We start from the raw sequence: 22,759 nt of genomic DNA on the forward strand, positions 1-22,759 counted from the left end.
TTACTAATATGTGCAATCCATAATTGCAACTGCTCCACATCTTTTGGAAATCTAAAAAAGCAGTATACTGTTCAATTACAAAAACATAACCTATACAGTGTTAAATATTGGCATTAACTCCCTTACTGTTAAACTAACGTACCGATACGTTAGTATAAAAAAAATTTGAGGGTAACGAAAGATTGAACGGTTTAATTTAAAACTCACTTGTGAAAGGATACTCCAGGCGTAGACTTCTCTCGTTTACAAATTTCACACTTTGCCATGTTTTTTACGTTTTCCAGAATAACAAACTAGCGCAAGCCACTAGTTATTTTAAACTGTGTTCACTATTTCATCATAAAGAATTCAGGGATACCAGATTCGAGCAGATTCGAGCCCCAGGTTCAGCGTCGACGGTGGCGTCGCCTGGGTTTCTACTTCACCATTTACGCACACAACTTACAACAGTATGTAGATGTACCTGAACAGGATTCGGGAAAATAAAACTGTACGGACTTGTACTAAATAGTTGGCTCTTTATTGTCTTCCCGAAGTTCACAGTGCATGGAGTGCTATTAATTTTGATTAAAAGTGCTACGTGTAGAGGACACATAGGAATGTATTCCCAATTTTTTTTCAGATTTTTCTACATTTATTTGTTGCTAAATATTTATTACAAAGCAAGAGTATACATCTGTAGTCATAAAATCTTCTACTAGAAGAAGAGTTTCCACTGCCAAAACACTTTCGTGTTTAAGCTGTGTGCATATGTAAAATTGAAAACACTTCATAGGATGGTTTCTTTATAAACATTTCCTAAATATATCTCTCTTTAAAGTGTTTTTAGAGTAGTTGTCCCAAACTGCCCAAATTCATTCGATTGTTCATTGATTTTCTACAAACAGTATAGGAACTTTATGTATTTATTATTTTAAATACAATTACATAATAAATGTAGAGGACAATAAAATAGGTTAGCGCTTGTGTGATTACGCCAATAAATAATTCTTAAAAATATTTAATTTAATATTTGTTTTAGTTCTAGTGGCGCCATCATCGGTGGCAAAACGCCCAAGTTTGTCGAGAAATAGTTTCAGTTTTTCACCGCTAGATGGCGCACCCAGTTTTAAAAAAAATTCGTTGCAAAATGTTAGAGCCAAAGAACGTTTCTTCACTTGAATTTCAATACCCCAATGCTTGTAATCTAATAACAAGTTTCTTATTCGATGTAATAAAATAAATATAATCGACAACATGAATATCATATCTGTTGTTGGTAAGAATCAAATTGATGACGCCATCTAGTACCTGATATTACCTGAAGTGTCTAAAACTATTTCGCTACAAATTTGGCCGTTTTGCTATAGATGGCACTGACCATAGGTATAACCTTAATTCGGCCAGTTCACATGGTTATCTGTTTATTAATTCGTGCTCTGTTCGCTAAATGGCAGAACGATCGCGGGCCGAGGTTGATCAGTTGTTGTACGTCTCCTTAGAGAGACAAGTTGGTGATTATCGTGTTGGAAGTGTTCTCTTGACACTTGACGTTACGAATTATCGAATTGCTTGTAAGGTTTCTTCGGAATGAAAATGGTGTAAGAACGAGTATTGCAAGGAAGATGAGCAGGATCGCGAAAATGGCCTGTCCGGGAGGTGGCTTGTACGTCGTCGAGGGCGAAGTCTGCCTCCTGTTGACAGCTATGAGACGAGGTGCACGATGGTCCTCGCACTCCCATCAGGTTAGAACGCATTGTCAATCACTTTTATTTTTATGATGTGATACTTAGTTTTATTATCAACGATGAATAAAATAGTCTCACCCATGTCAACTTTTGATTGTCTTTATGTAACATTATCACGTGGATTTATTTTGATAGTTGTCAAATCAAACAGGTTGCAAGAAACAGTATGGTAATATATCAGAATGTGTGACAGTAATTATTTTACGTGATTATTTCGCACTTATATATTTACACGTTATTTTTTAATTCGAAGATGATTGCCTTTTGATTGCATTCTTGCAATATTTGTAATTGATATAATAATTAAAGGACGACGATCAGGACACTCTCATGAAAGGTTTAACCACCTTGAAGGAGGCACTGCACGAAGCTAAAGATTTGTCTCAATTAGAACCAGGAGTGTTCCTAGCTCCGTTCCTAGAAATTATCAGATCCGAAGAAACAACAGGACCTGTTACTAGCCTTGCATTGTCTGCAGTTAATAAAATGATATCTTATGGTCTTATTGGTAGGCACTGTATTGTAAAAGTGGATGTTATAGTTAGGACAGAATACAATAGTAATACAATTATTGTAGATCACGATCATCCTGCCATAGCACAATGCGTAGAGGCTGTAGCTGATGCTGTTACACATGCAAGGTTTGTTGGAACCGATGCATCAGGAGATGGCGTTGTTTTAATGAGAATACTACAAGTTTTGAGAGCCCTCATGTTATCACCAGCTGGAGACTATCTTTCAAATGAAAGTATTTGTGAAATTATGCCAAGCTGTTTTAGGATATGTTTCGAGACACGTCTTAGTGGTAAGGATTTTGGAACATAAACAAATTTGTTTTTAATATCTGTAGCATATATGTATCTGCAGAATTATTGAGAAGAACAGCTGAACATTGTTTGAGGGACATGGTGCAACATCTTTTCACTCGATTACCACAGTTTGCAGATGATACAAGAGTTCTATTAAATATGAAAGTAAGTTAGTAAACCTACCAATTGTATCGACTCTTATAATACCTTTATATTTTCATAGAAAATGAGAACAGACAATATGGAAAATACTCGTAGTAAAAATAGAAGAAATAAGAATCATTTGAAGCAAAAGGTAAAACCAAATCTAAATGACATAGATGATACTGAAACTCCACTTTTGAGTTCTGCTGATAAGGTGAATGCAGGTCATTTGGCAACAACACCTATTGCTCCTGTAGGAAATATAGTTGATATGCAGGGTCCCTTGGATCATGGAACTGTTGAAAAAATAGAAGAGGAAAAAAATGATTCTAAAGATAAGAGTGAGAAAGATATAAATGAAAAAAATGAAAACGCGAAACAGGAAGATGATTTAGATGTTAATAAGAAAGTAGAAGATGGAACAGATGTAAACAATAAACTGGCAGATGGTACAGATCTAAAGAAGAAAGTAGAAGATGGAACAGATACAATGGCAAGCAAAGAAACAGAGAAAAGTACAAATACCTCGATAGAAAAAGAACAAGTTTCCCACGAGGAAAATAAGAGTATTGAAAAAGAAGATACGGATGAACAGAATCATTCCAAGGAAACACCTCCGGTTAAAATAGAAGATCAAGGTAATTAAAATAGCTCCATTTCACATGAATCTTATAATATTATCGTCTCTATTATTTCAGTTGAAAATCAATCGGTTGGCGATGACAAAAATATTGATTTAATAGCATCTCCAACGGGAAGTATAGAAGATTTATCGATAGATGAAAGTACAAGTAGCACGTATAAAGCGTCTAAAGTTAAAGAATCTGAGCAAGTCGAAGAGTACGTCAATGCTCAAGGAGTTCGTTTCACCCCACTACAGCAATTAGCGCCGTACGGTGCTCTATGCATTCGCGAATTATTTCGATTCCTTGTCTCTTTGTGTAGCCCTCTCGAAAAACAAAATAATGAAGTTATGATGCATCTTGGACTGAGTTTATTGCAAGTAGCCTTAGAAATCGCTGCTGATGCTCTTTCCAACTTTCCGTCGTTGCTCGCGCTCGTGAAAGATGATCTTTGCAGAAATCTTATTCTGGTGAGATAATAGTATTAAAAATTGTTTGTTATCTTGAAATCTATTTGATAAATCATATGATAATCGCAGTCATATTTCTTAGCTTCTTGGCACAGATCGATTATCGATCCTTGCGGCGGACTTGCAAGTATCGTTTTTATTATTCGAATCTCAAAGAGAACATTTAAAATTCCAAATGGAGCATTACATAACGAAATTGATGGAAATAGTAAATTCTGACTCGAATAGGATATCGTATGATCAACGAGAATTAGCTCTCGGTACGAATTCTTGCGATGTAAAAATAATATTCGGTTATGTAAAATGATTCAATTGTTGGAAATTTTATTTTTCTCAATTGTAGAAGCCATAGTAAGATTATGGCGAATACCCGGATTACCTGCGGAACTCTATCTAAATTACGACTGCGGTTTGTATTCTACCAATTTGTACGAGGAATTAATGAAGCTTCTGTCGAAGGTATATTTTTTCCTGTATTAAAATACGATAATGTCATCGATTATCAATGTTACCTTCAATACTTGTCGCTAGAACGCATCCGCATTGATGGGCAATATGTATAATATGCAATTCATTTCTTTGGATGCCATAATAATGTTGATTTCTGGGATGGAAGTCAGGTGCAAAGGTTATAAAGAATTATGCAAGCCATCGCGGCATAATGCTTCGCCGAATCTTCCAACGCGAGAGGAACTGCTCGCTATAAAGTCAAACAAGCGAGTACGTTATGATTGTAATAGTTTTTTTTTTTTTTTTTTTTTAAGTAGCACAAATAGTTTAACAGTTGCATGATTTTTCTTAATTTAGTGGTTGGTGCTTGGTACTGAAAAGTTCAACGAGAATCCACGAGAAGGAATCGCTAAACTTACGGAACACAATCTATTAGGTGGTAGTCCAGGTAATCCCGATCCAGAAAAAGTGGCGAAATTTTTAAAGGAAAATCCTGGACTTGACAAGAAGGCTATCGGCGAGTACATTAGCAAAAAAGAAAATAAAAACGTTTTGAATTGTTTCGTTCATAATTTCGATTTGAGAAACACCCGAATCGATCAAGCTCTACGACTTTATCTAGAATCTTTTAGACTTCCTGGCGAGGCGCCATTGATCTCTTTGTTGCTCGAAAAGTTCGCGGAACATTGGCACGTGAGTTTGCTATTCCGTTTCCGCGACAATTTATATAACGCGTTGACGCAACGAAAATAAACTTAGATCGCCGTTTGTCTTTCCAGGATAGTAACGGCAAACCGTTTACTTCGGCTGATGCAGCGTTTACCTTAGCGTACGCTGTAATCATGTTGAATGTTGATCAGCACAATTACAACGTGAAGCGACAGAATAACCCAATGAACGCGGATGCGTTTAAAAGGAATTTGAAGAAGGTTAACGACGGTGCTGATTTCGATCAAGACATGCTCGATGAAATATATACCTCCATTAAGTACGACTGTCATTATTATCGTCACTTACTAACCTATTAAGTTTCGATACCGAAATTCATGGCTGATCGAACAATGTAATTCTTAGGAGCGAGGAAATCGTAATGCCAGCTGAACAGACCGGATTGGTGAAAGACAATTACTTATGGAAAGTGTTGTTGCGCAGAGGAGCTGGACCCGAGACGACCTATTTAAAAGTTGGAAACGCTGGCGAATTCGTAGACAAAGAGCTAGCCGAGCAAGCCTGGGCACCTATCATCAGTGCGCTTTGCAGAGCGTACGACAAAGCACCCGACAGGTCTTTGCAACGCCGAGTCGCGGATACGTTTCTCCGGTTTGTTACGTTTTTCCAGACTCAACACTGAGCGACCACATTGGACAATCATAACGGTATCTTTTTTCTTGATTTTCAGTTGCGCCTCCATTAGTGCTCATTACGGCATGAGCAGCGATTTAGATACCCTCGTGGTCAGTTTATGCAAATTCACGGGGCTCGCTACCGGCGCTGAACCCGACCAAGTGGTCATGCATCTTGGTCGTAGCGGCAAGTGTCAGCTAGCCGCGCGAACTCTATTCAAAATCTCTCGCATGCACGGAGACGCGATGAGAGCCTCGTGGAAGAACATCGTCGACTGTCTGCAATCGTTGTACAAAGCAAGACTGTTACCAAAGAGTCTGATCGAGGGGGAGGATTTCATAGATCCATCGGGAAAGGTATCTCTGCTTCGGGAACCGACTGCGCCGAAGGCACCGCCGGTCGACCAAGGGATATTCTCCAGTTTGTATTCCTACATAGCTCTGGATACCTCGCGGATGTCTCATCCCGCGGAGGCAACCGCGAGGAAGAAAGCCACCGAGTTCGTCGCCACTTGCAATCTCAAACAGATCATAGAGGAGAGCAAGTTCTTGCAGGTTGAGTCTCTCCGTTCCCTCATCGGTGCTCTGGTGTTCACGAACTTGAACGATGAAGACGTGTCGGTGTTCCTGTTGGAGTTGTTGCTAGAGGTAACCATTCAGAATCGCGACAGAGTGATGTGCATTTGGCCGATAGTGCAGGCGCACCTAGATGGCCTGTTGACAACGGCTGCGCGAGAAAATCACCCTTATCTTCTAGAAAGGGTGGCCGTTGGAATGCTAAGGCTAGCGATTCGATTGTTGCGAGGAGAGGAATGCGCGTGGACTGTCTTACTTCCTTTGTTACCTTTGACTCATCTGCCGTCTGCGACTACCGCACCCCTCGCACGTCAAATTGCATACGGTTTATTCGAACTGTTGAAAACTGGTGCCGCCAACATTCATAGCACAGAGGATTGGAGAGTGGTGTTCAGTCTGTTAGAATGCGCAGGCGCTGGCGCGTTGTCGCCGAAGCAGTCGAACACGGTTTTAGACGAAGCCACCAATGCCAGAACGTCGATGTTGGATCCTAGGCCCATCAGTCCCGTGCCCGAATGGGCGTTAATGTCTCCTACGGGAACGGAGGCACCTCTGCCAGTTGCCGCTGACACGATAGTTTTCGATCGCGACCTGCTACCGCACGATCCTGCCGCCCTCGCCAAGTGTTGCGAAAGCTTGACGTTTCTAGTCAGAGACGTGGCGCACGTCACTCCGTTCAACTTCGAGTTGTGCATCCGTTGCGTGAGGACTTTTGCCGAAGCGGTACTTCAGTGTACGGGAAAACGAAGCAGAGTGCACAACACGGCGGAAGAACCCGCCAGCTATCAGCAGAGTCCACTTCAGCTATTAGATTTGATGTATACGTTGCACACCAGAACCGCTCAAGTATTTCGATGGTGGGCAGAAGAGGGTAACGCCATGGAAGGAGTGTCCCTATGGCCGCAGGCATGGAGGCCTCTATTGCAAGGTATCGCAAGATTATGCTGCGATGCTCGCAGGCCAGTTCGTACCGCGGCCATAACGTATCTTCAGAGCACGTTGCTCGCCCACGATTTAGCTCAATTATCCGCGGTGGAGTGGTCTCAGTGTCTAGAACAGGTACTGTTCCCTCTGCTGGCTCAACTACTAGGACCGATAACGTCGAACGATCCTCTTGGCGTGGAAGAGACGAGAGTCAGGGCGGCGATGCTACTGTCCAAAGTCTTTCTTCATCACTTGACTCCTTTGCTGAGCCTTCCCGGGTTCTTACCTCTCTGGCTCACCGTTCTAGACTTGCTCCGAGCCTATATGCACGCGGACAACAGTGAGCTTCTCTTCGAAGCTATACCTGAGTCATTAAAGAACATGTTACTGGTGATGTCATCCGCTAACGTGTTAGCCCCCGATTCTAATCTGTGGGCGCCCACTTGGAGAACAATCGATGGCTTCTTACCTTACTTGAAAGATGAACTTTTCCCCGAACCCCCTCCGCTTCCGGCGCCATTGCAGACACAGCAAACTTCGCAAGTCATCAGTCTGGTGGAGCAGCAGCAACCTTCGTTCCCTGGATCCATAGCGCCTCAGCCAGAAACCGCGTCAGTCGATCAAACGGAACATTCGCCGTGTCAAGAAATAGAGACATCTGTACTCGCTAACGAAACTCCGAATTCTAGCCCAACGAACAATCTCATACCCATCTCGATACCTCTGGCGCCCTTGTCGTTCGAGAACAAAGAATCGCAACAGGTGATCACACTGGTGAATCAACAGCCTCCAAGCGTTTCGAGTCCAGTCGCTGTGCAACCAGCCGCGCAACAAGTATTCGACGTATACCAACCAATCGACCACGCGAGCATCGAACCTCTAGACCAAAAACTACGGTCAACAACAAAAGAAGAGGATCTCGAGCGATTACCAAAGATTAGTCAAAATAACAAGCAGGATCACGCTGTCCTGGCTAAGTACGAAGAATGGAGGCAACAGCATCTGGATGGCTCGCCGTTGCACCAGAACTCTGTGCAACACTTACTGTATAAGCAGGAACCGCAAGATGTCGGAGCGGTGAACTCTTCGCACCGCGAGAACTCGTCCGAGGTGAATCATTGTCTCGCATTCTAGCAGGAGCCTATCCGGTTGCACACTGGCAGTTTTCATCACTTTTTTTCGTTTATGTTCTCGCGCAACCCTTCACGTTCGTTTTAGTTGTAACTGGTCTGACTTCTTATTGTTCAGTTTTTAGGAAAGTCTACCATCGGAGAGTGTAGTAACGAAGAAATGTATAGTAAGTGTAAGAGATACATTGAACTCGTTAATTAGATGGAGCTCAAAAACTGAACCGATTTGCCAAGGTAAAACCGTGGCAAAGCTTGAGAATGTGATAAGAAAAATAGGGGTTTTCTCGTAACTTGAATGCAACTCATTATCTTTTGTATAAATTCTCAAATCATACAATTGAGAATAAAGTTCTCTCCTTCCATCATTAAAATTTACACGCTTTCAGAAGTTCATCGTATCTTTTTCGCCGACTATACAGTATTATTTAGTTCCGTTTGTTAGGACTGAAGAGGTTTGAGACGAAGAACATTGTTTTACGGTCCGCTTTGTTTCGCTGCGCGTTAATCTGTGAGACGTCCTATTTCAACGATGCATCGATCCATCATAGCTTCCTCCTTTTCTCTCATTTCTTCTTTTACTACACTGTACCATACGATTAGCATTAGCTTTATTGGCTGGATATTTGTACATACATATTAGAAACGGAATTTAATAATCGGAATATTTTCTTTGCAGACGACAGCTGTAGATTCTACGGCGGCGACGATGTTTAATTCTGCGGCGTATTTTAGCGAGGATCCCGCGGCGGATCGACTATTCGCCGTGACTAATCCTTGACCACTGTACATTCGTTATGTATATTGTATGATATAAATATTTCTATGGAACACGAAAATCCCTTTGTCCATGTTGGAGAGAAATTTCCATGTTCGTTTCTAAACCGGAAAAGAAAAATCAGTAGGCGTGACATAGTGAATAGACCTTTGACTTGATGTATATTTTGGCATGGCAATATATTAATAATAATATGTTACAATGTCGTCGATATTATTATTAATATATACGTATACATAAGATATATACATATATACACATACGCATGGGTTACAACAGGTAGTGGGTACATATTATGTAAGTAGGGCTCCTTCTCACTTGGTTGGTCACCTCGATAATTAAATGAGACTCGATACATTGCACGAATAGTTCGGATCTATTTTTCTGCAACTATCAAGCTTTAGTTGTAATTAATAGACCATGGATTATATGCGTTTACAGGGTGTGCATGAAAATGTATGAAAAACGTGCGCTAAACATACGCAGAATGTACACACTTATTCAAAATAAAATATTCATATTATTGTATTATCTTATTACATTCTGCATACGTTTTGCACGTGGTTTCTATATTTACATAAACCCACGAAATCCGAAGCTTGATAATTGGCCGACATGGAAGTATCGTTGGAACACACAATTCACTTCCGAAACACCAAAATCGATCATGTTTATACGAACTTATTTTATTGTTTTGACACATTATGTTACACCCTGTATATGTACATACAATGCAATTTGCGAGCAGAGAGTCGATCTCTCTATCTCTTCCCCTATACATACGTGACCAGATATTTTTTTTTTTTTTTTTTTTTTTTTGCACGTCGCGACACCTCTGTACGATTCCGTGGTCGCGTTTTATTCACGTCATTTTGTACATACATACGCAAGAAAATATATTGGTTGATCATGGATTCGTAGAGATTTCGTAACCGCAAACTGAAGCTCGACACGTAGCATCCGCGTTCAAGGAAGAACAGTTTCAAGCATTCCTTTCTTATTTTCTCCCTAATCTCTCTAGACGTTATTTTTCATTTCCGTTCTAGATTCAGGCACCATTTCTTTTGTATCGTGTACATCAAATTATAGCTTGTACTCCTGTTGATGTTAATGTTTTAACCCTTTATAGGGCAGAACTTGCTCTGCATTTTTGTTCATTTTTTTTTTGTCATAAGTCGTAATCCATTTCCTTACATCATAAAATTAAAAATATAAAATTCCCGCTCTTTCCTTAGTGGTAACAACGAGTACCAGTGACCTGTAAAGGGTTAAATTTCCAAAATTCCTAATATTTTCTGGATGAGCATCCCTTGAATTTGGCTATTATTTTTGTTTTATCGAAAAATATTCGATGGTTAATGTTTTGCTATTAACCTAGAAAATAGAAGCGCAATCTATTCTTTGAAACATGCTCTTCCCAGTTTTGTGTCGTTTAACGGAACAATTATTGATCACAATGAACGGTTTCATGAATTCACGAGTACCTTAAAAGACCCTAAATTCCTCAACATCTTTGGTACATGTATATCGAGGCAAGGATAGTTCGTGCCACTCTTACTCGCCTTTTCGGCAATAATAACCCAGACGTTTGCATTTCTCGCACAGGTGTTGCGGATGGACCTTGCTCTGATCAGATACGTCCAGCCCTTCTGGTTTCTCCAGCCGTTTCTGTAAATACATGGTTCTAATTAGGTTGTGTGAACGTGGAAGTGCAGGCAGGAGTTGAAAGAGGAAGTTTAGGGGTTACGTAAAGTTGGGCACTGAAAAAAAAGGCACGATTTTGTTAATATGTCTTGTAAAAATAATAGACATCGATGATCGTAGCTTAAAGCCTTGTTGACCGAATATTTCAAATCAAAACTATCTTACATACTAATTGTAAGTAAAAGGAAATGTCTTCTTCGACATCTTGAAAGAACCTAAAGAATCCACGTAATAATAGCATCTTTTATTATTCTACTAAGAAGTTGTTGATTTTTCTTCTGGACTTTTGGCCACGATTTGGTGAAAATTCGTCAGTGTGCGACGGTATTTGCGTTTTGAAATTTTCTCCTTGCCCACTAAAAATACTCGTCGCGTCTGCGACGCACACGGTCCTTTTCGACGGAGGAAGAAAGAGTCAACGAGGGAGTTTTTGCCGCGGAACGGGCTGGGTATTTTCTGCGCACCGGGCGATCAGCGTGAGCGCGATTATGCGACTATAATTAGCTTTCGCCGGTTTGCGCGATATTTCGAAGCATGTCCGCGGTCGACAAAGTGTTTTTGTTAAATATTTATTGTAGAAGTACAAATGGGTTTATAATTATTACATTCTTCATAATTTATTTAGATTTCTGTTTTGTTCCATTTGGACTTGGACAAAAAATTTGATATTAAATGAAAGTTTCATTAATATGGTACATACGTTCGTTACTTATAATACATGTGTACTTATATTTTTGCTGAAAGGATATCAACACCTTGGAGTCGATAGTTGATCAATTGAAAACTGAAGTAATACACTGTATATGTTTATCAACAAGAATCTTATCGTACTTATATGTACTGAAAGAATGTCAACACCTGAGGTCAGTAGACTATTGAGAATAGTTGAAGGATCAAGAATATTTTCGCGGTTCAACACACGTGAAAGCTCGATCCGTAAATAGTAGAGGCTGCAGCTAAAATTTCGTGGAGCTGGGCGCCAGTGGAAAATCTGATTTCCCCCGCCCCCCCCCCCCCCATGGCGTGTTTACGAATCGGGGCCGTCGCGCGCTGTGAAAACGCGGAAAATCGATCACAAGAGGGACAAGGTGTAACAGGTGTCCCGGTCGATGTGGAAATTACGCAAGTGCGGAACATGGTGCGGCGTATATTCACCTGTTTGTGCGGATAGACGTTTATGTGGCACTTGATGCATTCCTGGCCCATATTCGCCCAGCTGTTGCTCGACATCCACTTGCGTTTGCATTTTGGACACTTGTATTCCCCGAAGCAACGTTTTTTTCCTTGATAGGGTGTCCGACCCTCGCCCTTTGGCCGTGCCTGTAGTAGAAACACATAGTATCCTTTCATGGGAATGGTCTAATCATTGGGTTAATCAGTGGGTGGATTGTTGAGTGATTTATTTGGAGTCTATTTCCTTCGAATTCGATTTGACATGGAATGCTCCTTAATGTGTGTTCTACGATCGAGCACAGTTATCAGATAATATTCGCGATTGCTCGCGCGTCAACTCCCAAAAAAGTGGCGCGTGCATGCGGCCTTAATGGGGCCAAACTCATCAACCATGCTGGCTGAGGAGTAACAAGTGACGTCATCCTCGACAGAGACGCTGTTTGTTGTCTCAATTAGCGTTCAATTGAGCACCGTATCGCGTCGTCGCATCAAGCGACGCGCTTCGTTTAGAAGCACCGCGGAATTCGCTCGTAACCGCGCTCGTTTCAATCTACATAGGAATAGACCATGCTCTCTGAGCTTATACGGCAGCTGGAAGTATTTTTGGAAGAGTGTTCAGACATTTTGCCAATGTTGCAACTTTATGGAGAATCTCGATTATCAATTTCAGCTGGGTACTAGCTGGACATTTCTTGAGGAAGGGTGTTCTTTTTGTCAGTGTTGTAGCTTCGTTACTACGTTTATCAAAAGTTTTATCTGTTCGCTCAAGCTCACGTTGTAAGTAGACAACCAACAACACAGTTAACTAATTGCACCAGATAAACGATGCATTTAAAAAGCTTATAAACTAATTATGAGCCTGCAGATGTTGATCCAAATTCGTATTTTTATACGTATACACAAATAAAGCCCAGAAGCGTAACCTAAAGCATGTTTTAATGGTGTCGATACAGATTAACACCATTTATTATTTTCATTTTTTGTATTATAAAGGGAATTTTAAAAAACTGGGTACATTATTTCCACGCATTTCTCAACTTTTTCGTTTAAGGAGTTAATCGATTTGTGCACAGAACGGCTTAAATCATCTTGCTCTTCCCCTAATTTTATCATACACACGCGATCTAGAATTGTGAAAGCTGTAAGGGATCCAAAGAAATTTATCTGAAGATAGACACCTGCGGACAGTCCTTGATGTAGTGGTCCTTCTTGAAGCACAGGTGGCAAAGGTAGCTGGGTGGCGGCCTCTTGGTCGGCTTCCGGTCCAGCAGACCCAGCTCCGTGAAATGGTCGGCGAGATCGCCGATGCTGTCTGCCAAAGTAGCTCCCATCGCACCAGAAGGACTCAGTCCACCTCGATGCAAGTACGTATGCGAGCCTGCCGTGGGGAAGCCGTTCCAGATCGTTGGAAGAAGCTTGCTCTAAAGTCACAATCGGTGGTTGGATCGTTAATATTATGCTCGACTCGTCTAACAATAAATCGTTGGTCAGGAAGTCGTTGATCATTTTCTTGGAGCCCTCAGGCTCCAGTAGCTGTGATAAAGCATGCGATGTGCTTTGTCATAGCTATAGTACGTGTCTAGCCATTCCGAGGTATCCGAGCTATAGAGGAACCACCAGTGGACCCTAACAACACACTGGCATCTCTCAGAGAAATGTCAGAGGTATGCAACGAAATGAAAAGTGACGTAAAGTTACAGTCACCTTCGTTTTTAAATGGATCGATATGTTTATGCTTCCGTATAAAAAGGCGATAATACTTACGGTTTTGGTACTCAATGACACATACAGTAAACAGTAGAGGAAGGCGTGCTGACTGTTTACCGCTTACTTCACCGATTGTGAGAATCAACACTGAATGAAGGACACTTTAATCAGTTTGCAGGATAAGATGAACATGATAAGATTAGTACCTACAAATCCGATTAATCCGGCACGTTTGAATCCGTATCTGGATTTCTTTCTGTGGGGAACAATGAAAGATACATAAAATGTACAAACAAGTACAAACTACACCTTACGCGACATGCAACAGCGAATTATTGCAAGCTGTGCGTTAATAAGGTCTGACGCTGTAAGACTTTCAAGTCAATCAATCGTAGAAAAAGAGTTCAATGTTGCATCGACAGTGACGGTGATCATTTTGATCACTTACTATAAACGTACGTTTCATTTACTAGCAAAACCGTAAATATTATCGCTTTTCTCTACTTTCTGTGCCCTTCAATGACCTTGTGTAATCGGTCGTTGAACTCGTTTCAAGATCCTCTATCATGATGTGAAAGCATAAACCTGCAAAAAAACTATTATTAAATATTAGCAAATATTTCTGCGAAACTTATAGTTTCGAAGATATCTGAGATGCTAATAGTTATTGCCTCACCCTGTAAATTTTAAAGTTTCCACTGTAACTCTCCCGATTCAAAAGATTTCTTTTTCAAAATTCTCTCATATATCTTGATAAATAGAAAAAAAATCCCTCACTTAAAGACAACAGGGTAATAACTGTGACAGAGTCACTTTTGCGTACCCGGTCCGGTGGCTGAGCATGATTCTGATCAGCGATCGCCAGGTAGACCCAATTGAGCAGGTGGGGCGAGTAGTGAGGTTGCTGAAGGGGCTTCTGAGTTGGGTTACCGATACCGTTGATGGATCCAACCCCGACCTGTGTCGGCTCCTGCAGCTGCAGGTGCTGAACCACTTGCCTCGGCTGACAGGCGGCCATAATACCTGACAACTTGTGGCCGTCACTCGCGATTCTACGTCGATTCTCACCGATTCCACCTGCGATTCATCCCGCAGCAGGTTATTCCCTCAAAGTTCCACATTTTCGAGATGGACGGCTCTATCGTTGCGTCTACGTTAACTTTACGGCACAGATCGCTGGAAACTTTTGGCTGACACTGCACACATATGATCTTCTTCAAGGTATAGTATCGCTAACACAGCATCACCTTTGGACCCACAGAAGTAAAATTCTGGATAGGCCACAAATAACTAGGACACAATTTTCCTCGAAACCCAATCCAACTTTCGATAAAACTTGAAGATTCACAGATTCACAAGCCTCCCAAGGCGAATTCCCGTCTAGCTGACTCCTCGAGCGGAGTGGATTCTGCTGGGATCGCGGTACACGCACACAGAGCGAACGCGAGGGATTTTATACACACGCACACACACACACTCTCACTCACTCACTCACTCACTCACTCACTCACTCACTCACTCACTCACTCACTCACTCACTCATTCACACGTTGGTGATCTGCGTTCGTGTATGTTCATTTTGCCGTCATATGTTCGCCGCGCGACGATGTATTCTTGTACCAGCGAACTCCGACGTCCAAGTTAAACAGCAGCTCGCTGTGTACCGTCTCGCGGATCCTCCACTTCCTCCTCGAGGACGCGACGATCGATGATCGATGATAGATCCAACAAATGGGCCTCGTATCTACACACTTCTTTGAAGATTGTTTGTCGAAACACTTCGCTATGAGTTTCGGGAAGTTGGGAGATCCTTGGGAGGTCTTGAAGAGATTTTTGGGAGAGGATTGATCTTCCAAATGGTCTCGTATCTTCACTTTTCCTCGGAGATCGTTTACAAAAAATACTCCAGCTGATAACACGATTAATTTTGCAATCCTGGGAAATCTTGTAGAGATTTTTTAGAGTTGTACGAGCGGTGAGGCGCGTATGATCCAGGAGCGAATCGTCTTTCCCAGTTTCGACGGACTCGTTTCTTCGGAGGATTCGAGTTAGATCTGAACGACGACAGTGTTCTCCGACGCAGACACGTACGAACGCATAGAGAGCAATCTGGCCAGCGTTAAAGACCCCCGCCATGTGGTGAAGCTATTTCAGTGCTTGCTATCCACCGAGCAGCCTGCCGCGGATCAACCTCGAGCGCGTTTCGATCGAGCCCCGAGTGCGAAGCATTCTGCTTAGGCTGCTCCTGTCTCGCGCGTCTTTCCGTTCATCTTATAATTTATATCGCGTGTCCTTCGATCGCACGTGCGATCGACTGCTGTCTGTTTAAATCACTTGATCTCTAAGATCACTCCAGAATTGATTATTTTCCTGTCTTAGAAGTAGAGATGTCGAGGCTGATAGCTGAACGGAGTTCTTCGTGTTTTAGTGAGAGTATTATTTTACTTTGGATGAAGAGGATAGGTTCTTAGTTCTTCTATTATTGCTGATTGAGATTTTAAAAATATTTCTGGGTAATTATATTTAAAGAATTATCAAATTGCTTAGGTTGCGACCGTTTATATTATATTTGTATCGCGGGACGCGTGTTGCGTTTTAGTTAGGCGAGTCATCGAACCCTTTCTATTAATAAATACGGAATATCGATTAGCCACGATATTCGGACAGCTTTCGTTCAATCGTCCCATTAATGTTCGACCGAGCGATGGCTTCAATCTGATCTTGGAACGCGAGTCTCGAGTGTCAAAGGTCCCACGAAAACATTTCAGAACCTCCACGGGGTAAATTCGACGTAAGGTGCGCTCTTGGTTTGACCCCCTTTCCCGTATGCAACGTATGCAACGAACACTACACATTGTTAGTTTGAAAGTTAATTCATTATTCATCGCTCGCGTGGCAGATCGATTCTAACCTTTCGCTTCCAAACGATTCCATGTGGGTTCAGCAGAAGTTTATAGTTATTAAAATATACAAACACATTTTTATTTCTTAATTAAATTACATTCAGTAAATTCCAAATAATTTGAAACACTTGAACAATGTTGTTATTATAAGAAAAATGTTCTTAGAAGATAACGAAACCTCAACTAGATAGATGTTGAGAGTTTAATGGTTATTTAGGGTGTTCAGACCATGCAGGAATTTTTAGCGAATAAGGACCATCTCAGAATTTTGTGACAATTTTAAATGATATTAAATGAATCATCCAAGTAAAAGTCGTGTCCTTTAGGTAAGGTACTTGTTCTTTTCGTCAGCATTGCAGCTAGTTTCTTCTTTAACGACACAAACGCGAACATTCCGCAGGAAACAAGCATTATTTATATCGCAGTGGTCGTAATTAAAACGAAACAAACATGGCCGGAGAACAAGAGCGGTATTTAAGCGCCCGCAACCAAAAGACCTTGGAAAACTTTCTGGCAAGTTTGGCCGCGTGGTGACCTATCGCCTTTGCGAAAGGAACTCGGCACGCAAAGTTCAGCCACGATAATTCTGCTCCAACAAGTTCCCTCTCACCTATACGCTCCATCCTCGATGAGGTACACGCGTCCACTATTAGCCCTTCGACCCTGCATTTCACGATTCCCGTTATCTTTTCTCGAAAACGACTTCCACGTTACCGTACTTCTTTAAAAAATTTGTTCTTTGAATATCCTCGCTCTGATTCGAGGGGACGGTTATCAGGACACTTTGAGACTTTGCTTGGAAGTCACCAAAGCTTTCTTCCCCGCATAACCTATGTAAGAGACGCGCAAACAAGAGGAACCTTGACACATCGCGCCCGTGTTCTAGAAATAAACGCGTTCAAGGGAACAAGCCAAGAAATACTCTTGTCTTCTATTATCAACCCTTCGTAAATTTTTCACGAGACGAAACGTTCACCCAATCTGCTAGCAATCACACCAGTATCAAGTATGGACTGTCTGGATGAGAGTCTTTCAGTAATTGCATTCACTTAGGGCCTTTGGAAGAGGGAAGAAAGGATTAGAATACAAATAAAATTAATAGAGTACATAGAGTAAATAGATTAGAATAGATTAAATTACAATAAATAGAGTACAATTATTGAGTAGAATTTTTGGCATGCACAGGAATATTATTGTATTTGGTCTTGGATCTTTAAATATTACGTAATTGAATTCATCGGTTATATGAATGCAATTATTTGTATTTTCTTGTAGGTCCGTTAGCTAGTTATCCAGATAATGTTTCAGCACTTGTTATTAAATTTTTATTAGAATTTCTTATATGTAGATTGTTCTCCAGACGTATCGGTCCGCGCCAGGTATATACTATATGTATAGTCGCTTCGAGCGTACACTCGATCAGCTGGTCTCGAGAACGTCACTCACGCGTGTGATAACATCCATCGACGTCGTGGGCACGTGAAAAGCATGTTAAAAATAGAATCTGCATATATAGATCGAATTAGGCGGACGTTGTAACGTAGTGGTAGGTCGTGACTCCTTGTGTCACCCTCGAACTCGGTTCGCCGCGGAAAAGTAACCTTCGTCTACCCTATTTTAATATTCAATCCTCCGCCCAGCCGTGCGTGGCCGACCACGGGGGCATCCCCCGTATATGTATATAATTACCCGTTGATCGATAATCGTCGATGACAGTCTCGCTGGCTGCTCGTCGGCGTCGGAACAGTTACAGCCTGGAAGCGGTCGCGGCGATTTCAGGAAACGGAATCTCATCTACCACGTAATTTTTCCAATCGAATCAAGTAGATTTCTTCTTGGAGTTCCTAGTGCCTTCTTCATAGTGAATTCACAGGGTGATTAACGAGTGTTTCTATTCATAGATGGTTGGGCCCAATTGTTGAGCATCCGCTGATCTCTAACATCCTCCAACAATTTAAATTAGGCGTAATAAAACGTTCACTGAACACTGTGAATCTCTGAGTGCATCTTCTCTGAATGTTTTGGCTGTTTGACGACTTTAAAGGCGCGTCAACTATGCGAACGTCCATCTTACAATTAATTCAACTCCTCTACCAACATGTTCATTTCTTCTCCCTAGTGCCCCTGGTGTCTAAGAAAGTAAAGTTTGAATTTGAATTCAGTTGACGATTGAAAAGTGTTAGTTCTGATCTAAGACGGTACGCGTGTGTTCGGTCGTTTATTGGCTCACAGAGCCATGTACTATGCAGTCATCGAGCCTAAACGATCTCGTCGTTGATCCTTTGCGTCGCACCTACTTGTTTAGGAAAGAATAGCGAAGAAACGTAGTCGACGATTCTCGTTTCATCGCAGAAGAATTTTCCTCAATAATCGACTTTGGAAGGAGATCTCCTTAGGAGTAGGAAACAGGATGGAAAAGTACGAGATGATGGAGGTTGTTGGAGAAGGTAGCTATGGAGTAGTGATGAAGTGCAGACATCGAGAGACTGGCCAGTTCGTTGCCATCAAGAGGTTCCTGGAAACTGAAGAGGATCTCCAGGTGCGGAAGATGGCGTTTCGCGAGATCAGGATGTTAAAGGTACGTCGAGGAGAGAGGTTTATCGAGTTGTTCGAGTAATCGTATAGTCTCTATTGTTAATTTCTGATTTTAGAATAAATCTTAAATTCTAAGGAATTGAAATGAACTTTTTGGGGAAATACTCTTTAGACAATACGGACAATTTGAAACTTTTATAAAGGTTGTAACAACTATTCTCCTGTATCGATTCATTGTAACAATAAAATAATTTCATTTTAAAAGACGAAATAAGAGGCATGTAGTAGAGGAGGAGGAAAAGAGTGTCTTAATAATTCTAATAAATAATCTTGCATATTTATTAAAATGTTTACCGTGTACCATTTTCGGTACACTTGACTCGAATAGAAAGTTGAACGCAGATCATATCCGCTTGCAGAAATTGCGTCACGAGAATTTGGTGAATATGATCGAAGTATTCCGGCGAAAGAAACGATTCTACCTAGTGTTCGAGTACCTGGACCACACTTTGCTGGATGAATTGGAACGCTTTGGTGGTAGCCTAGGTTACGAGATATCTAAGCGACATATCTACCAAGTACTTCGGGGATTAAACTTCTGTCATGCCAATAATGCGAGTATCAAAGCTACTTTATCGTATACATAAGAATATTAAAAATGCTGTCCTCCTGACCATAAAAAGTAATCAAAATCGTAAGACAATCGTAACATTAAAATAAATTCTTCTTTGTTTTGGTTGATATTCTGGATAATAACCTCGAAAGCCAGTGCAATTGTTGTATCGCAAGCAATAATCTTTCCATAGCAAGCGTAAAATATCGGTAGAAAATTTCCTCTAATATTTCAAACGATTCTCTGCAGATCATGCATCGTGACATAAAGCCAGAGAACGTTCTCGTGTCGCCCAATGGAGTCATCAAGCTTTGCGACTTTGGATTCGCTCGACTCGTCAGTGGACCAAACGAATCCTGCACGGATTACGTAGCAACCAGGTGGTACCGATCTCCAGAACTGTTGGTTGGCGATCCACGGTATGGCAAAGCAGTGGACGTCTGGGCAACAGGCTGCCTGTACGCTGAAATGATGACTGGAAACCCCCTGTTCCCTGGCGACAGTGACGTAGATCAGCTTTACAGAATCACCAAAGTTCTTGGTAAGACTTGTGCACGTACTTTATTGGTAGCTAACGATATTGTTGATCGTTGAAAGTACCTTTTGAAATTACTTTGAGGATTGCAGCATTTCTTTATTCCCACTTGCATATTCTACTTATTATTTATTTTCAACTATACAATTTTACATTTCCCCATATCTAATGCGATTCTTCGTATTCACAATTTTTCGTGGCCCTTTTATTTCTGATTCTCTTCTTCGTCCTTCGTTATTCCTGCTTGAGTGATATTTGAAATACTACACAGTGAACACAAATACCGGCAGAAAGGAAGGTAAATTCGTTAATCGATTCGCGTAGTTCGCCTACCAGAGTCTCGGCATACATATATGTATTATTGAATAAGGGAGCAGTGGAAGCGCGTTCAATGAAGGCCAACAAATGGCTCCTCTATAATAATTCTGAAAACACGGGATCTTTGAATGAAGCAATTCGGCAGGAAACGTTGATGAAATTTCAGGAGGACTCTGCAACAAGCATCAAGCGATGATGGGTCACAATGGACCTGGAAGAATGTTGCGTCTGACGAGCGCAGACGAGCTCGTAGGACCCCCTCAGTCTGGTCTCGCGTCTGTTCGTAGAATGTTCCCTTTGTGGGACCCGTTGACCACGGATTTCTTGGCTCAGTGTCTTCGAATGGACCCTGAGTTGAGGCCTAAGTGCTCGACGCTGTTGAATCATACCCTGTTTACGAGAAACGGCTTCGCGGACAGGTTCCTTGACGAGTTGCAGCTCCACGTCGCCAAGGAGTCCGCCATGAATCCTTTGGTTGGCAAAAGATCAGAGGAGAGACGATTGAGCATCCTTTTGGCAGAGTCTCCGACTAGAACTTGTCGCAAAAGCACTGGCAGGTATATGTATACAGAATCTGGACATCGAATTAAGAATGTTAGGATTCATTTTCGAGGCACCGACTTTTTTTCTGAATGAAAAAATAGATACTTGACTGGTGATATTCTTGTTGCTTGTGGTTTGTAAAATATTAACAGCAAACTGTATTGAAAAAATTACAAAATCAATAAATACTTTGAGGAATGCTGTTATATAAAATGATATGCCTCCATAATTTTTGCAATTAGTACTGTACCTATCTGTTTCGTGCGTGTTTTTAGTCAATGATTGTTTTCAGATGGCAGATAACCATGATCAAGGACAAATCGAACAGCGACAAAGTCCCATCGGAGCAAATCGAGACCGTGGAGACCCATCGACCACCTCCGATACAGATCACTCGTCCAAGGGAGGTTTGTTACTTCGGGCCCGTTTCCGTGGCGCCGAATACGACCTACATCCGGAGGCTCGAGCAGAAAGGATTGCTTACAGCAGGGTCAAAGGGTTGCACGCTGCTACCCTCCCTAGCGTCTAAAGACCAGAGCAAGGCGAGCACTGCTGGCAAGAGAAAGAGAATCGATTTTCCCAGCGTGGATCGCTAGAGGAATCTATCACGTATCATAGGCAAGTGATCCTGATCAACCCTTTGCGCCCAAAGGTCGATTCTCAGCCGCTATGGCGCTTCATATGGCGGCTCTATGGAAATTAACATTTCGTGAGACGAATTTTAAATGGATTTTTTTTCTTTAATCGAGTACACGCAAACCAAAGCAATTTTCATCTCTAAATCGATTTTCATGTATAAATATACTGTCTCAGTTTGATATTGTATATTTTTTCCTTTCCTCAAGAGGTTAAGGCAATTTATCGATTGGTTTGGTCATTTTTATATAATTACATTGCTCACCTTGAATTCTTTATATGCAGGAGAGTCATTAAACACCAACACGAAAGTTTCTGCTCACCTGCCTGGTGAAATTTCCAAGTACAGAAATGAATTTATTTCGTGAAAATGTACATATATAATAGGTCAACCAGTACACCTGTAATTTACTTTATATATTATTATACTATCAATAAATGTATGTTGTATAATTGTTTTGGATGTTGTATTTATCTACTAAGGAAACGAGTTATTTTTAGTATTTAAATTCGGATAAATTATTCATTTACAATAGTAACGTATCACGAGAAATGCTTTTTCATATCAACTAATAAGAATCCAATGTTTCATTCAACTATTAAATTATATATAACCAATATTGTTGGCTGTTGTATTACTCGATCGATTAATACTTTTTCGACGCGCATTAAATGCAAGGGGAAACTTATTTTCTTTTAACATAACAAGTACTTGTAAAATGGTAATGTGATATATGTAGTATAATAATATAATAATAAAATACTACTGTACGCGTGTTTCTATTTTGTAACAGTGATAACGTGTCGAGAGTACCAGTGAAAAGTAGAAAAAGTGTAATATAGTATAATATATAATATAATAATAAAATAGAAATGCATGCATGTTGTCTGTATATGTAAACGTGATAACTTGAACGTACCTACTCGGTGAAAAATAAAAAGAGAATTGTGATTCCATTAAGTATGTCGAGGATGCCGCTGTAAACGTACGTCTGCATGAATGTCTAAATCTGTAACAACAGATCGATTTTTAAAGTCTTAATTCCTATCTCAATTATTTACCTGAAACGTCAGCAATGTATTATCGCAAGTTCCTGCAAAATAGCACGTTCATTGTAAAG

At 41.0% G+C, this 22,759-nt stretch overlaps 3 protein-coding genes across 8 annotated transcripts; 2 read left to right on the top strand and 1 right to left on the bottom strand.

Annotated features, from left to right (window-relative positions):
- The first annotated feature begins 1,430 nt into the window (after positions 1-1,430).
- On the top strand, positions 1,431-9,032 carry LOC128892193 (Golgi-specific brefeldin A-resistance guanine nucleotide exchange factor 1). Its single transcript, XM_054152418.1, has 14 exons — positions 1,431-1,724; positions 2,037-2,235; positions 2,305-2,532; positions 2,595-2,701; positions 2,760-3,318; positions 3,379-3,773; positions 3,856-4,033; positions 4,117-4,232; positions 4,305-4,493; positions 4,581-4,916; positions 5,003-5,211; positions 5,298-5,543; positions 5,623-8,176; positions 8,873-9,032. Exons 1-14 carry the CDS (start codon positions 1,605-1,607, stop codon positions 8,972-8,974), a joined length of 5,538 nt encoding a protein of 1,845 aa, XP_054008393.1. The 5' UTR covers positions 1,431-1,604; the 3' UTR covers positions 8,975-9,032.
- An 83-nt stretch (positions 9,033-9,115) lies between these two features.
- Positions 9,116-15,001, bottom strand: LOC128892200 (zinc finger CCHC domain-containing protein 24-like). The gene is made up of 4 exons (XM_054152431.1): positions 14,379-15,001; positions 13,027-13,269; positions 11,831-11,995; positions 9,116-10,639 (listed from the first exon to the last, which is right to left on the bottom strand). The coding sequence occupies exons 1-4, from the start codon at positions 14,571-14,573 to the stop codon at positions 10,526-10,528; spliced, it is 717 nt and encodes a 238-aa protein (XP_054008406.1). The 5' UTR covers positions 14,574-15,001; the 3' UTR covers positions 9,116-10,525.
- Positions 15,002-15,784: 783 nt separating this feature from the next.
- On the top strand, positions 15,785-22,520 carry LOC128892197 (cyclin-dependent kinase-like 4). Of its 6 annotated transcripts, none has more exons than XM_054152427.1 (6): positions 15,785-15,982; positions 18,764-19,036; positions 19,413-19,607; positions 19,856-20,147; positions 20,626-21,016; positions 21,295-22,520. In XM_054152427.1, exons 2-6 carry the CDS (start codon positions 18,869-18,871, stop codon positions 21,596-21,598), a joined length of 1,350 nt encoding a protein of 449 aa, XP_054008402.1. In that variant the 5' UTR covers positions 15,785-15,982; positions 18,764-18,868; the 3' UTR covers positions 21,599-22,520. The 6 variants fall into 6 exon arrangements, with proteins under 6 accessions (XP_054008402.1, XP_054008399.1, XP_054008403.1 ...); XM_054152424.1 differs by lacking the exon at positions 15,785-15,982 and adding an exon at positions 17,756-18,656; XM_054152428.1 differs by lacking the exon at positions 15,785-15,982 and adding an exon at positions 17,756-18,332.
- The last annotated feature ends 239 nt before the right edge of the window (positions 22,521-22,759 follow it).

This window comes from Hylaeus anthracinus, unplaced genomic scaffold, assembly GCF_026225885.1.
Source record: "Hylaeus anthracinus isolate JK02 unplaced genomic scaffold, UHH_iyHylAnth1.0_haploid 12002, whole genome shotgun sequence".
NCBI classification, from domain to species: Eukaryota; Metazoa; Arthropoda; class Insecta; order Hymenoptera; family Colletidae; genus Hylaeus; species Hylaeus anthracinus.

Coding starts and splice junctions, on each gene's coding strand:
- LOC128892193 (XM_054152418.1), top strand. CDS start 1,605: ATGAGCAGGATCGCGAAAATGGCCTGTCCGGGAGGTGGCTTGTACGTC. Junction 4,233..4,304: donor TAATGAAGCTTCTGTCGAAG/GTATATTTTTTC, acceptor ACTTGTCGCTAG/AACGCATCCGCATTGATGGG. Junction 5,544..5,622: donor GTCGCGGATACGTTTCTCCG/GTTTGTTACGTT, acceptor CTTGATTTTCAG/TTGCGCCTCCATTAGTGCTC.
- LOC128892200 (XM_054152431.1), bottom strand. CDS start 14,573: ATGGCCGCCTGTCAGCCGAGGCAAGTGGTTCAGCACCTGCAGCTGCAG. Junction 13,270..14,378: donor ATGCTCAGCCACCGGACCGG/GTACGCAAAAGT, acceptor TTGTGACTTTAG/AGCAAGCTTCTTCCAACGAT. Junction 11,996..13,026: donor ACATCAAGGACTGTCCGCAG/GTGTCTATCTTC, acceptor TTTCTACTACAG/GCACGGCCAAAGGGCGAGGG.
- LOC128892197 (XM_054152427.1), top strand. CDS start 18,869: ATGGAAAAGTACGAGATGATGGAGGTTGTTGGAGAAGGTAGCTATGGA. Junction 20,148..20,625: donor CAGAATCACCAAAGTTCTTG/GTAAGACTTGTG, acceptor ATGAAATTTCAG/GAGGACTCTGCAACAAGCAT. Junction 21,017..21,294: donor TGTCGCAAAAGCACTGGCAG/GTATATGTATAC, acceptor GATTGTTTTCAG/ATGGCAGATAACCATGATCA.